General features: G+C 49.2%; 1 protein-coding gene across 3 annotated transcripts in view; it reads right to left on the bottom strand.

The window, feature by feature from the left end:
- GIT2 (GIT ArfGAP 2) overlaps positions 1–13,767 on the bottom strand; it is a 59,965-nt gene that overhangs the window by 15,845 nt on the left and 30,353 nt on the right. For 2 of the 3 annotated variants that reach the window (XM_029048913.1, XM_029048914.1), the window contains exons 10-15: positions 12,105–12,153; positions 8,886–8,958; positions 7,915–8,012; positions 5,196–5,307; positions 3,342–3,484; positions 1,827–1,976 (exon numbers count right to left, since the gene is read on the bottom strand). In XM_029048913.1, coding sequence (XP_028904746.1) covers positions 1,827–1,976; positions 3,342–3,484; positions 5,196–5,307; positions 7,915–8,012; positions 8,886–8,958; positions 12,105–12,153 — 625 coding nt within the window. The remainder of the gene's footprint in view (positions 1–1,826; positions 1,977–3,341; positions 3,485–5,195; positions 5,308–7,914; positions 8,013–8,885; positions 8,959–12,104; positions 12,154–13,767) is intronic. The other variant, XM_029048915.1, reaches the window with a different exon arrangement.

Below are 13,767 nucleotides of genomic sequence, written 5' to 3'. Positions count from 1 at the left end.
CCTCAGTCTCCTCATCGGTAAAATGGGGATTCAACACCTGCTCTCCCTCCTACTTAGAATATGAGTCCTGTGTAGGAAGGGGACTGTCCAACCTGATTATCCTGTATCTATTCCGGCGCTCAGTACAGTGTTTGCCATGTGATAAGCGCTTAACAAATGTGACGATTATCACTAGTTTGAATGTGACAAAAATAAGTATAAGACACGTGCAGAGCCTGCTTCCCATGCAAACACTGAAGTGATATTCAAGCTTTTAAGACGATTACACCCTTTCCTGCTCTTAAAAAAAAAGATTGCAGTTTTGAGATGAAGCAGCGGGGTCTAGTGGAAAGAACACGGGCCTGGGAATCAAAGGTCCTGGATCCTAATCCCGGCTCCTCCACTCTTCTGCTGCGTGACCTCAGGCAAGTCACATTACTTCTCTGGGCCTCATTTCCTTCAGCTGCAAAATGGGATTAACCCTGTTTGAGACAGGGACTGTGTCCAACCTGTCCTGTACCCACCCCGGCGCTTAGTACATAGTAAGTGCTTAAAAAAAAATCAGAAAAAAGGAAGGAAGGAATGTTTGTCAATTTCTACTTGCTGGGGGAAAACCGAGGATTGTCAGCTTAATCAGAGAAAACGGTCTTTGATCGCCGGAACCTTCCGAAAGCTGCGGACGGACCCTGTCCGGAAAGATGGCTTCCGTCCGCCGTGAGGCAGGCCGTGCGTCAGCCACGTTTTCGCCGCTAGCCGTGCTGGGAGTGGGTGGAAGGAGAAAGGGGGCCCACCGGTACCCGCCTAAGGCAGCAGCTTCCGGCCCAGCCTCCGAAGCTCCCTCCCTCGTCGCTCTTCCCGTCTCCCCGCACAGAACCCTGTGGCTGCGGGCCCTGGGTCCTCTGAATCAGCCAGAGCGGCTCGGTAGATCACCTTCCGGCACGAGGTGGAGAAACGTCCGCGACTGAGCTAGTCCCCTAAGGGAGGGCAGTGACTCTCTCCTGTAGCCTTGGGGACGAGCTGAGGGAGTTACAGTGAAACTCCATGCCTGCTTCCCCGGAGAGGGAGCGGCCGATATTTTAAACCTAGAACCTCAGTGCCCTCGTTTCTAGGTCTCAGAATCGGCCTCCCCAGGTCCCAGATTTTCAAGAGGGAATCTCGTCCCTGTTGACACATTTCTTTAATGAAAGAAAATATTTTTCCTTTTCCGGGAAAGCGTGTGCTGCGCCTTCTGCTTCTGTCTGCCATCTGTCTTTGGATTTAAGGGCCAAGACTACGGCGTCACAGATATCGGAGCGCGTGCTTAAAAAAGCCATCGCTCAAAGGCTAGATGTTCATCTTTACTTCAATTTCTAGCCCCACGTACTGTGACTAATTGGGCTTCTTCCGGACAGTCTCGTGAAGTGGGGCCTAGTGGAAAGGGTCAGAAGGAAGACTGTAAACTCATCGTGGGTGGGGGATGTGATCGTTTATTGCTCTGTTATACTCTCCCAAGCGCTTAGCGCAGTGCTTGCACACGAATCAGTGAATGAAAGGAAGTGGGGGCCGATCCCAGCTCAGCCCCTTGCCTGCTGGGTGACCTGGGGCGAGTCACCTCCCTTCCCTTGCCCCGTAAAACGGGGGTCAACCACGCGTTCTCCCTCCCCGCTGCGACCGTCGGCCCCGTGGGAGACGGCGCCTGTGTCCGATCCGAACCCATCCTATGGCCGATCTGTGTCTTGTCGCCTGCCCCGCTGCTTAGCACAGTGCTTGGCACGGAGTAAGCGCTTAACCAATACCACAATAACCATCAGTGTTACTATGTCAACGTAGTGAAAGATAAACCTCGCTTTTATAAATGTATCTGTTACCTTTGTCTGCATAATTCTCAGCTCATCATTCAAGTTGTTATTCACCTTCATTAGTTGTTGAATCTTTGCTTCAGAAGCCACTAGGGCGTTTTTCACCTCCATAAATTCTTGCACGGTGACCGATCCATCTGACAAGTCGGAATCGAGGCTCTAAAGATAAAGGGAACATTCAGTAGGATACTTAATATCTGGGGGGGCCGGGGGGAAACACCCAGGCTTCAAAACCGGGCCAATTAACTTTCAGTACTGTCATGTGAATTAAAATTAACACAGTAAACTTGTGGCTACACACCCTAGAAACTCCAAAAGTCAAGGATCCATACTAAATTATGACCACAGACTGCCTGTTTTGTTTTTTTTCCCTTATGGTAACAAGCACGCATTTATGGGGTTTGCAGAAGCTTGGGTTCTATGGCAGGGAATTTCACTGTTTACGGCTGTATCGTAGTTTCCCAAGCACTCAGTAGAGTGCTCTGCACACAGTAAGCACTCAATAAATATGACTGAATGAATGAATGAATGAAAGAAGCCAAGTTGGGGTTCCATTTAGCTTGGCCTTGGAACCCCAATTTGGCTTCTTTCATTCATTCCTGAATGATCCGGTGGCTAGGAGTCCGAAGGACCTGGGTTCTAATCTCGGCTCCGCCACTTGTCTGCTAAGTGACCTCGGGGAAATCACTTTCTTTCTCTGTGCCTCAGTTCCTTCATCTCTAAAATGGGGATTAAGACCGACAGTCCCACTTGGGACATGGACCGTGTCCAGCCTGATTTGCTTGTTATCTACCCCAGCGCTTAGAACAGTGCCTGACACACAGGAAGCGCTTAACAAATACCATAAACATACATATATATCTGTTACGCTGTAATGACTGTTTTCCGTAATAATCCTTTTCCTACTGAAGAGCATCTTTTTGGCAGGGGACTCAGAGTTACTTTAAGTGAGCATTTCATTCATTCAGTAGTATTTATTGAGCGCTTACTATGTGCAGAGCAGTGTACTAAGCGCTTGGAATGGACAAATCGGTAACAGATAGACACAGTCCCTGCCCTTTGACGGGCTTACAGTCTAATATTTCATAAAAAGTGATATCCTATTAATGAGGCACTTACTTTTTTTAATACAGACCGTCAACCGTCCAGCACTCTGAGGGCAGGGATCGTGTCTACCAACTGAACTGAATTGCAACGGACCTCTCCCAAGTGCTTAGCACAGTGCTCCGCTCACACTGAGCCCTCACTAAATACCGCTGGTGGATCGCCTGAACCGGGGATGGAACTAATGGACATTCACCGTCGGTTTCCTTATCCCCGATGTCATTTATCCTTTTCTGGCGTGGATTCCACCGGCTCATCCCGTACCCATTTTTCGGTCCTGTCTTTTGGACAGGCCGGAATGTTGTTCGCTACCCACTGGCTGAGGCTAAATATCAGAAGAAGAGCATTACGCTTCACGCAGAGAATCCTGCGGAGCGAACGAAGAGTTAGGGTTTTGGGCACTCTCGGTGCCAGGCCTACCTTTTGTCTGTTGGCTTTGCTCGCTGTCGTATCTAAATCCGTATCCTCGTCGGACGCAACGCTATCGTAATCGGGCTGGTCGTTATCTTGGCTCTCGCTACTGTGTTGGCTCTTGATTGCTTTCAGGATGAGCTCCACGTTGTCTGTGGGGAAAGACAAACCTCGTTATAGTCTGGCGTTCGATTGGACTCCGTACAGAATACCGCTATAAAGGTCAGTTGGTGGACTGAAAGATCTACGTGTAAATCAATCAATTACTGCGTGCAGAGCATGCAGAACACTGTCCAAGCATGCGGGAGAGTACAATATAACAATCAAATGATATATTTCCTCCCCATAGTGAGCTTACAATCTCGAGGGGAAATATACACATATATGCCATTTAGCTGTAAGCTCTCCTCCTTCCTTCCTTCCTTCCTTCCTTCCTTCCTTCCTTCCTTCCTTCCTTCCTTCCTTCCTTCCTTCCTTCCTTCCTTCCTTCCTTCCTTCCTTCTTCCTTCCTTCTTCCTTCCTTCTTCCTTCCTCCTTCCTTCTTCTTCTTCTTCCTCCTTCTTCCTTCCTTCCTTCCTTCCTTCCTTCCTTCCTTCCTTCATTGTATTATAGTCTCCCAAACGCTGAGTACAGCGCTCTGCACACAGTGAGTGCTCAGAAAGTAAGAAATGAAGCCCCCAGACAGAGGAAAATCACACCGGGAGCACCTGGCCAAATGAAGCAACCTGGCTTAGTGGATAAAGCATGAGCCTGGGAGTCAGAAGGACCTGGGTTCTAATCCTGCCTCCACCACTTTTCTACTGGGTGACCTTGGGTAAGTCACTTAACTTCTCTATGCCTCAGTGACCTCACCTGTAAAATGGAGATTAAGACTGCAAATCCCGTGTGGGACAGGGACCGTGTCCAACTTGATTAGCTTGTATCTACCCCAGTGTTTAGTATAGTGCCCGGCATACAGTAAGTGCTCAACTAATTACTTCCCCACCCTCCAAAAAAAGAAAAAAAAAAGGCCTAGGCCTTTTCCAGTAGTGGATTTGGGGTGTAAATGAGCATACAGTCTCATGTCTCTGTTGCCAAACTGTACATTCCAAGCGCTTAGTACAGTGCTCTGCACGTAGTAAGCGCTCAATAGATACTAATGAATGAATGACCTCAGACCACTTCACGGTTACTAATGCCTCAGTGATGGGCCAGTGGTTGCCCATCCACCTCCGCATCAGACAGAAACTCCTCATCATCAGCTTTAAAGCCCTCAATCCCCTCGCCCCCTCCTACCTCGCCTCCCTGCCCTCCTACTCCACACCGGCCGCACATTACATTCCGCTCCTCTAATCCTACCCCCTGTCTATCTTGTCTATCTCATCACCAACCTGTCATCCGCGTCCTTCCTCTGGCCCGGAATGCCCTCCCTCTTCATTTTCAACAGACAATGACTCTCCCCACCTTCAAAATCTTATTCAAGGCCCAGCTCCCCCTCCTTTCCTCTTCCCCCACTCCCTTCTCTGCATTGCCCTGACCCACTCCCTTTATCTTTATTACATTTAAGCGCTCACTATATGTAAAGAACTGTCCTAAGCGCTGGGGTGGATACAGATATATCAGATTAGACCGAGTCCCTGTCCCACAGTCCCCCTACCCCCGCAGTGCTGTGTCCATATCTGTAATTTTATATATTTCTATTAATGTCTGTCTCTCCCTCTATACTGTCAGCTCACCGTGGCCAGGGAATCTGTTACCTAGTTACATTGTACTCTCCCAAGCGCTTAGTACAGTGCTTTACACATAGCGGGCACTCAATGAAAACGTTTGAGCCAGGAGAGCAGTTCTGTTTAATCTCTGGCAGCGTGGCAGTTTGGGCCTTACCTTTAGAGCCTAAGCTGGTGTTTCCTCGCTGTCTCCTCTTGGCGTCACTCAGAATGTCGGTGACCAGGGTGGCGAATTCGTGAGCGTTGAACCGGGCTAGTTTCTGTCTTCCCTGAGAGATGCAGAAAGTTGGGGTGAGCAGATTTCCGGCAGAGTCTACGATCCAGCCGAGAAGCAGGGTGGCCTAGTGGCTAGAGCTCAGGCCTGGCCGTCAGTCACTTCTGTCTACTGGGTGACCTTGGGCAAGTCACTTCACTTCTCTGGGCCTCAGTTACCTCATGTGCAAAATGGGGATTAAAACTGGGAGCCCCGTGTAGGTCGCGGGCCGGATTATCTTTTATCCACCCTGGTGCACAGAACAGTGCCTGGCACATAGTAAGCGTTTAACAAATGCCATTAAAAAAACCCCAAACAAACCAAAAACAAAACAAGTGCTTTGAAAGGCATTTATCGAAGTATATTCCTTACAAATTGTGGTAAAAGTTGTACTTGCTTAGAGGGATAATAGCTCGTTCGTAAGGAAACCTCTCAGAGCCGCTAAGATTAGCCTTCTATCACACGCATTTATTTTTTGCACATAAAGCCAAACGGCACCAGCAAATACTCCAATCACTGTATCATCTTCTTTTTTAATTTGTTCAGCACTTACTATGTGCCAGGCACTGTCCTAAGCGCTGGGGTAGACACACGTGAATCAAGTTGGACACTGTCCCCGTCTCACATAGGGCTCACAGTCTTAGTCTCCATTTTACAGCGGAGGTGACTGAGGCCCAGAGAAGGCAAATGACTTGCCCAAGGTCACCCAGCAGACAAGTGACAGAGCCGGAATGAGAACCCAGGTCTTCTGACTCTCCGGCTCTTCTGGCTGCTCTTTAAATTTTGACAAAACCCCACAGGAGAAAAGGTCCGGGCCATCAGTGAAGAGCACATATCCAGGGGAAATCAATCAATTAATTAATTGTATTTACTGAGCACTTACTAAGTGCAGAGCACTGTACTAAGCGCTTGGGAGGGTGCAATACATGGGCCTGGGAGTCAAAGGAGCTGGGCTCTAATCTCAGCCCTGCTACGTGGCACACGTGTGACCTCAACCAAGTCACTTGGACTTCTCTGGGCCTCAGTTCCTTCGTCTGTACAATGGGGATTCGATCCTGGTTCACTCAATCGTATATATTAAGCGCTTACTTGGGTGCAGAGCACGGGACTGAGCGCTTGGGAAAGTACAATATAGCAATAAAGAGAGACAATCCCTGCCCACAACAGGCTTACGGTCTAGAGGGGAGGGAGAAGACATAGAGAAGCAGCGTGGCTCAGTGGAAAGAGGCCGGGCTTGGGAGTCAGAGGTCGTGGGTCCTAACCCCAGCTCCGTCACTTGCCAGCTGTGTGACTTTGGGCAAGCCACTTAACTTCTCTGTGCCTCGGTGACCTCATCTGTAAAATGAGGATTAAGAGTGGGAGCCCCAACTGCTACAACCTGATGACCTTGTTTCTATCCCAGTGCTTAGAACAGTGCTTGACACAGAGTAAGCATTTAACAAATGCCATGATCATTATTATCATCATCAATATAAATAAATAAAACGACAGTTATGTACATAAGTGCTTTGGGCGGGGGGAGGAAGAGAGTAAAGGGAGCAAGTCAGGGTGATGCAGAAGGGAGCGGGAGATGAGGAAAAGCAGGGCTTAGTCTGGGAGGGCCTCTTGGAGGAGATGGGCCTTCAGTAAGGGTTTGAAGGGGGGGAAGAGGCATCGTCTGTGGGATTTGAGGAGGGAGGGCGTTCCAGGCCAGAAGCAGGATGTGGGTCAGGGATCGGCGGCGAGACAGGCGAGCTGGAGGCCCAGTGAGGAGGTGAGCGGCACCAGAGGAGCGGAGCGTGCGGGTGGAGAGAAGGGAGGTGAGGTAGAAGGGGGCAGAGGGATGGACGGCTTTGAAGCCGATGGTGAGGAGTTTTTGTACGATACGGAAGTGGGTAGGCAACCACTGGAGATTTTTGAGGAAGGGGATGTGTCTCCCTCCTAAACTGTGAATCTCATGGGGGACAGGGACTGTGCTTAACCTGACTGTACGGTATCGACCGCGTTGCTTAGTACAGGCTGGCACGTAGGAAGCGCTTAACAAATACCACAGTTATTATTATCATTAGTTGACATTCAAGTTGTTTTAGGATTTGCAAACTTTCCGGTAATGTAGAGCCTGCCTTTGTTCACACTTAATTTGACATAACACTTTCACGTTAGAAATGACAGGCAGGATATCTAAAAATGGCCTTTCCCACCACACTTTTTTTTTTTACGGTATTTGTTAAAGCTCTTACTCTGTGCCAGGCACTCTACTAAGTGATGCATTAGAGACCAGCTAATCGGATTATACAGAGTCCCTGCCCCACAGGGGATCCCGGTCTTAATCCCACTTTACAGACCAGTCGGGCGGCCCGGAAAAGTAAAGCGACGTGTCCAAAGTCACACCCGGCAGACAAGTGGAGGAGCCGGCATCAGAACCCAGGTCCTCCGCCTCCCAGGCCTGGACCTTATCCGCTAGGTCAAGCTGCCTCTCGATTTATAACACCAACTTACAAGAGTCAGTCGTATTTATTGAGCGCTTACTGTGTCCTTAAGGCACCGTACTGAGCCTTAGGGGAGGACATCAGAACATTCTAACGGACACACTCCTCGTCCACAACGAGCTTCCCGGCCAGAGGACCCCGCAACAGCAACTTACCTGATTTCTTGTGGACGAGTAGTCCGGGTTTACCGGAAGGAAGGGAACCACCGTTGTCTCCGTTACCAAGGTACTGTGGTTCTGGGTAGTCAGCCAAACTGGTCAGAGAGAATCAATCGAACAGTCAGTGGGATTTCTTGAGCGCTTATTACGTGCAGAGCACTGGATGAAAGGGCTTGGGAGAGTGCAGTAAAGCAGAGCTAGAGATGGAATTTCATCACTGAATGAAATCGCCCTTCGACAGCAGGAGCCACCCCCTTACTCTTCACCGGAAAGCCCTCGCCGTCGGCTTTAAAGCCCTCAATCCCTCGCCCCCTCCTACCTCGCCTCGCTACTCTCCTACTCCAACCCGGGCCGCACACTTCGCTCCTCTAACGCCTCTTCCGACTGGACCTCCATCTCCTCTGCCTCAGCTCCGACCTCTCGCCCCCGTCCCGCCTCTGGCCTGGAATGCCTGCCCTCCTGACAATTCAAAGCCATATCGAAAGGCCGTCTCCTCCAAGAGGCCTTCCCTGACTAAGCCCTCCTTTCCACTTTCCCACTGCCTTCTGCGTCGCCCTGCCTCGCTCCCTTTATTCATCCCCACGGCACTTAAGTCCATACCTGTCATTTCTTTTTTTTATACTCATGTCTTTCTCCCCTTCTAGACTGTGAGCTTGTTGTGGGCAGACAATGTGTCTTTTCATTTTTATACTGTCCTCTCCCAAGCTCTTAGAAAAGTGCTCTTCACAGTAAGTGCTCAATAAGTATGACTGACCGACTGATTTATTCCATCTCTAAATGGGCTCTAAATCCCAGTCCCAAAGCACAGGCTTTCTTTAAAACGAACGGGATGGACGAGGGCTTATTCTCTCGGCAGTTATGGCTCCTGCGTCCAGGAAAGCCTGCAGTTAAAATGGATGACTGCAAAGTCCCAGACCGCAGGCTGTCGATTCCGATTCACGATAAAGTCAGCCCTCAACAAGTCACACCTGCATCCGTTTCCCGCCGGTCGACTTCATCGTACACGTCCATGGCGAGTTCTTCAAACAGGTGGTTACTTAGCTAAAAATCAAAAAGGAAGGACAAGAGAAACACGGAGGACGATGATGAACTCGTGGGGAGTTAGCGGACATGCCGCTCACGTGAGCGGTAGCGTGGCCCAGTGGAAAGAACCTGGGCCTGGGAGTCACAGGACCCGGGTTCCAATCCCGGCTCTGCCACTCGTCTGCTCTGTGACCCTGGGCAAATCGCTTCGCTTCTCGGGGCCTCAGTTTCCTCCTCTGGAAAAAACAGGGATCTAATACCTGCTCTCCCTCTCCCTTAGACGGTGAGCCCTCTGTGGGACAAGGACTGCGGTTCTGGATTCAGAACAGTGTTTGCCACACAGTAAGGGCTTAACAAATACCATTATTATTATTATTTAATGAAATCCCAGTGAACGTACACGTTTTGATCAAAAGCAGACGCACACCTATGAGAACCAGTATGGCCTAGCAGAAAGAGCCCGGGGCCGGGAGTCCGAAGGACTTGGGTTCTAATCCCGGCTCCACCGCCCGTCTGCTGGGTGATCTTAGGTAAATAATAATAATAATGTTGGTACTTGTTAAGCGCTTACTATGTGCAGAGCACTGTTCTAAGCGCTGGGGGAGATACAGGGTCATCAGGTTGTCCCACGTGAGGCTCACGGTCTTCATCCCCATTTTACAGATGAGGGAACTGAGGCCCAGAGAAGTGAAGTGACTTGCCCACAGTCAGCTGACAAGAGGCAGAGCTGGGATTCGAACCCATGACCTCTGACTCCCAAGCCGGGGCTCTTTCCACTGAGCCACGCTGCTTCTCTATCACATCACTTCTCTGGGCCTCAGTTCCCTCATCTGTAAAATGGGGATTGAGAACATGAGCTCAGTGTGGGACAGGGACTGCGTCCAATCTGATTAGCTTGTATCTACCCCAGTGCTTAGCATAGTGCCTGGCACAGAGTAAGCGATTAACAAATTCCACAGACAACAACCTGGAGCCACCATAGCCGGCCCCAATTTTACAATACTTCTCTAATCCAGGGAGATTATGATTCAGCATTCTTCCGTGATGCCGTCGGCTGCCTCTTCTTGATTCTGGGCCTGAGCAGCAGCACAGCCTAGTGACTAGAGCCCGGGCATCAGAAGGACCTGAATTCTCCATCCCGCCTCTGCCACTTGTCTGCTGCGTGACCTCGGGCAAGTCACTTCATTTCTCTGGGCCTCAGTTTCCTCAGCGGGAAAATGGGGATTAAGATTGGGAGCCCCATGTGGGACAGCAACCCAATTTGCTTGTATCCATCCTGGTGCTTAGGACGGAGCTTGGCACGTGGTAAGTGCTTAACAAATACCACAAATCATTATTATTATGAAAGGATTTAACTTTTCCTCCAGGTAAAGGGGAGCCGTAGGAGGTACTCCTACTGTGGCTCCCACGGCTCCTTAGACCCACGCTGATGAGAAAGAAAGGTAAGAGCAGAGCCAGCCTGGGCGGAAAAAGATGGTGGGGGCAAAGGAAGGAAAGTCTACCACCTTGTAGGGAATTAGGGGATGAGCTTGGGCAGGGACAGGGAACGTGTCTGCCAATTTTTTCACTCTTCATTCACTCGATCGTATTTCCTGAGTGCTTACTACCTATAAAGCACTCTACTAAGCGCCTGGGAGGGTACAATATAACAATATGACCGACCCCTTCCTTGCCCACAATGAGCTTACAGTCTAGAGGGGGAGGCAGACAACAATAGAAATAAGTAAAATGTCAGAGCTGGGAGGAGGGATAAATAATGGGAGCAAGTCAGGGTGAGGCAGAAGGGAGTGGGAGAAGAGGAAAGGACGGTTTAGTCAGGGAAGGCCTCTTGGAGGAGGCGGGCCTTCTGTTGTATTATACTTTCCCAAGTGTTCAGTACAGTGTTCCGCCATATAGTAAGCGCTCACTAAATATCATTGATGACAGCGCTGATGAAGAGAGTTAAGAGAGAACTGGTTGGCAGCGTACGGAAGGAGCTGGGTGGATATAGTCAGGTTACGAAGACGGGGGTCCCAGTAGGATTACGACAAGCTCCTTGAGGGCGGGGTTTGTGTCTTCCAACTCTCTTGTACTCTCGCAAGTGCACAGTACAGCGCTCAGCCCACAGTAAATGGCCAGCTCCTCGAGGGCAGGGTTTGTGGCTCCCAAATCCCTTGTATTCTCTCAAGTGCATGGCACGGTGCTCGGCACAAAGTAGGTCTGCAAGTCCGTGAGGGCAGGGTTCGCGTTCTCCCAACTCTCTTGTAATGTCCTTCCTCTCCCAAGTGCAAAGAACGGTGCCCGGCACCCAAGTATATCACAAGCTCCTCGGGGAAAAGTCTGGAGGAAAAGTCAAATCCTTTCATAATAATAATGATAATTGTGGTATTTGTTAAGCTCTGTCCTAAGCACTAGGATGGATACAAGGTTCCTGTCTCCCAACTCTCTGGTACTCTCTTACTCTCCCAAAGGCTTAGCACAGTGCTTGGCACCCAGTAGATTGTAAACTCCTCGAGGGCAGGGTTCATGTCTCCCAACTCTATTGCCTTCTCCCGTCCAAGTGCTTAGAACAGTGCTCTGCACACAGTAGACTGAAAGCTCCTTGAGGGCAGGGATGGTGTCTACCCACTCTATTCTATTGCACCTTCCTAAGCATTTAGTACACTGCTCTGCTCACAGGAAGGGCTCAGTAAATAAAACTGACTGCCTAACACTCAGTGGTACTTACTGAGCACTTACTGTGTGCAGAGCACCGTACTAAGCGCTTGGGAGAGGAAGACAGAACAAAACACTCATTCCCTGACCAGAACGAGCTTACAGTCGAGAGGGGGAGACAGACACTGATAGAAATAAATAAATTACACATATGGACTTAAGTGCTGTGGGGCTTGGGCGGGGAAAGGGGATGAATTGGTGAGATTGTTGAGACAAGAGGTAAAAGAAAGAGAAGGAGCAAAGAGAAGGGAGGGAAGGAGGAAGGGGGAAAGGAAGAGCGAGAGAGAGGCAAGGGTGGGGAAAAAAAGAAAATAGAAACCTCTATCGAATCTCGTTGAAGAATAGGTCATTCCGCTAGGATGAAATCATGCCAAGAGACACAGATTTGGTAAAACACAGGTTAGCCCGAGAAGACTATCGTAATTTCCGTATTAAAATAATACAAAAAAAAGCTGGGGAGAGTTACTCACTGACTGAAGTTTCTTCTTAGCAGCTTTAGCCAGTTCTGACAAATCCAGGCTGCGGGGAAAAATGTTCAAAATGATAAAAATTTCACTTTTTAAGAAAATCGGCAAAACGTCATATGGTTTCTTCCGTGTCTTCCTAGCTTTTTCTGTTGTTGTTGTGTTCATAGACTCTACATGAAGTTATCTTCCAAGTTCCCAAAGCTTTTATAGTAGAGCCACGATCGGGATTTCGGTAGTTATACGAAACCCACTAATGGGGGAACTTTGAGGAGAACTAGGTTCTAAACCCATCTCCGCCAACTGTCCGCTGTGTGACTTTGGGCGAATCCTGCACTTCTCTGGGCCTCAGTTTCCTCTTCTCTAAAATGGGGATTAAATCCTCCTCCCTCCAATTTAGATTGTGAGCCCCATATGGGACAGGGACTGGGCCCAACATGAATATCTTATATCTACCCCAGTTCTTAGAACTGTGCTTGGCACATAGTAAGTGCAAAATAATAATAATAATAGTATTTGTTAAGTGCTTACTATGTGGCAGACACTGTGCTAAGCACTGGGGTAGATATGAGATTATTGAGTCGGGTGCGGCCCCTGTCTCACATAATGCCCACAGTCTTAATCCTCATTTTACAGTTGAGGAAACTGAGGCCCAGTGAAGTGAATTGCCTGAGATCATACAGCAGATAAGTGGAAAAGCTGGAATTGGAACCCAGGTCCTTCTGACTCCCAGGCCCGGGCTCGCCGCTTCTCTTAATGCTGCTGAACAAATGTCATAATTATTAATCAGAGAATAAATCAGTAGAGTTTACTGAGTGCTTACTATGTGTAGACCACTGTACTAAGTGCTTCTTATAAGCTCATAGGGGCAGGGAAGGGGTCTACCAACTCTGCTATACTGTCCCCTCCCAAGCGCTTAGTCCAGTGCTCTGCACAAAGTGAGTACTCAATAAATACCAGTGATTGATTGAGAGAGCATGAGACAACAGAATTAGCAGATTCATTCCCTGTCCATGAGAGCAGACTCTATGAGCATGTGAGGGATTTCAGTCTGAATTCGTTGTGGGCAGGGAACGTTTCTGTTTTATTGTTCTACTGTCCTCTCCCAAGTGCTTAGTACAGTGCTCTGCACCCAGTAAGCGCTCAATAAATACCACTGTTTGAGTGAATTATTTGGTTAAAAAGCCAAGTACGACATAAACTGAAATGGAGAGGGCAGCCCTAGGAAAAAAACAGTATGGTGAGCCTACGCGAAGGATGCTGGTGATGGGTGTCGATTTCTCCTAAATAGAGAAGCAGCGTGGCCTGATGGCTAGAGCCCGGGCCTGAGAGTCAGGAGGACCTGGGTTCTAATCCCGGCTCCGCCACTTAGTCTGCTGGGTGACCTCGGTAGGTCACATCACTTCTCTATGCGTCGGTTATGGGGATTCAGACTGTGACAGGGGACGCGGCTGTGCAAACCCGATCAGCCTGTATCTAGCCCAGTGCCTGGCACAGAGTAGGTGATTAAGAAATACCATAAAAAAACACTGTCATGATGGTTGAATCTTATTGAGCGCTCACTGTGTGCAAAGCACTGGGATAACCCTCCTAAACCAGCCGTCGTGCGACACAGAAGCAGAGAAGCTCACCTCTAGACCGTAAGCTCCTTGGACGGGGAGCGTGTCTA

Source organism: Ornithorhynchus anatinus, chromosome 21 (assembly GCF_004115215.2).
Source record: "Ornithorhynchus anatinus isolate Pmale09 chromosome 21, mOrnAna1.pri.v4, whole genome shotgun sequence".
Taxonomy (NCBI): domain Eukaryota; kingdom Metazoa; phylum Chordata; class Mammalia; order Monotremata; family Ornithorhynchidae; genus Ornithorhynchus; species Ornithorhynchus anatinus.
The sequence above is the reverse complement of the archived record's forward strand: the minus strand, read 5'-3'. Positions and strand labels throughout refer to the sequence as shown.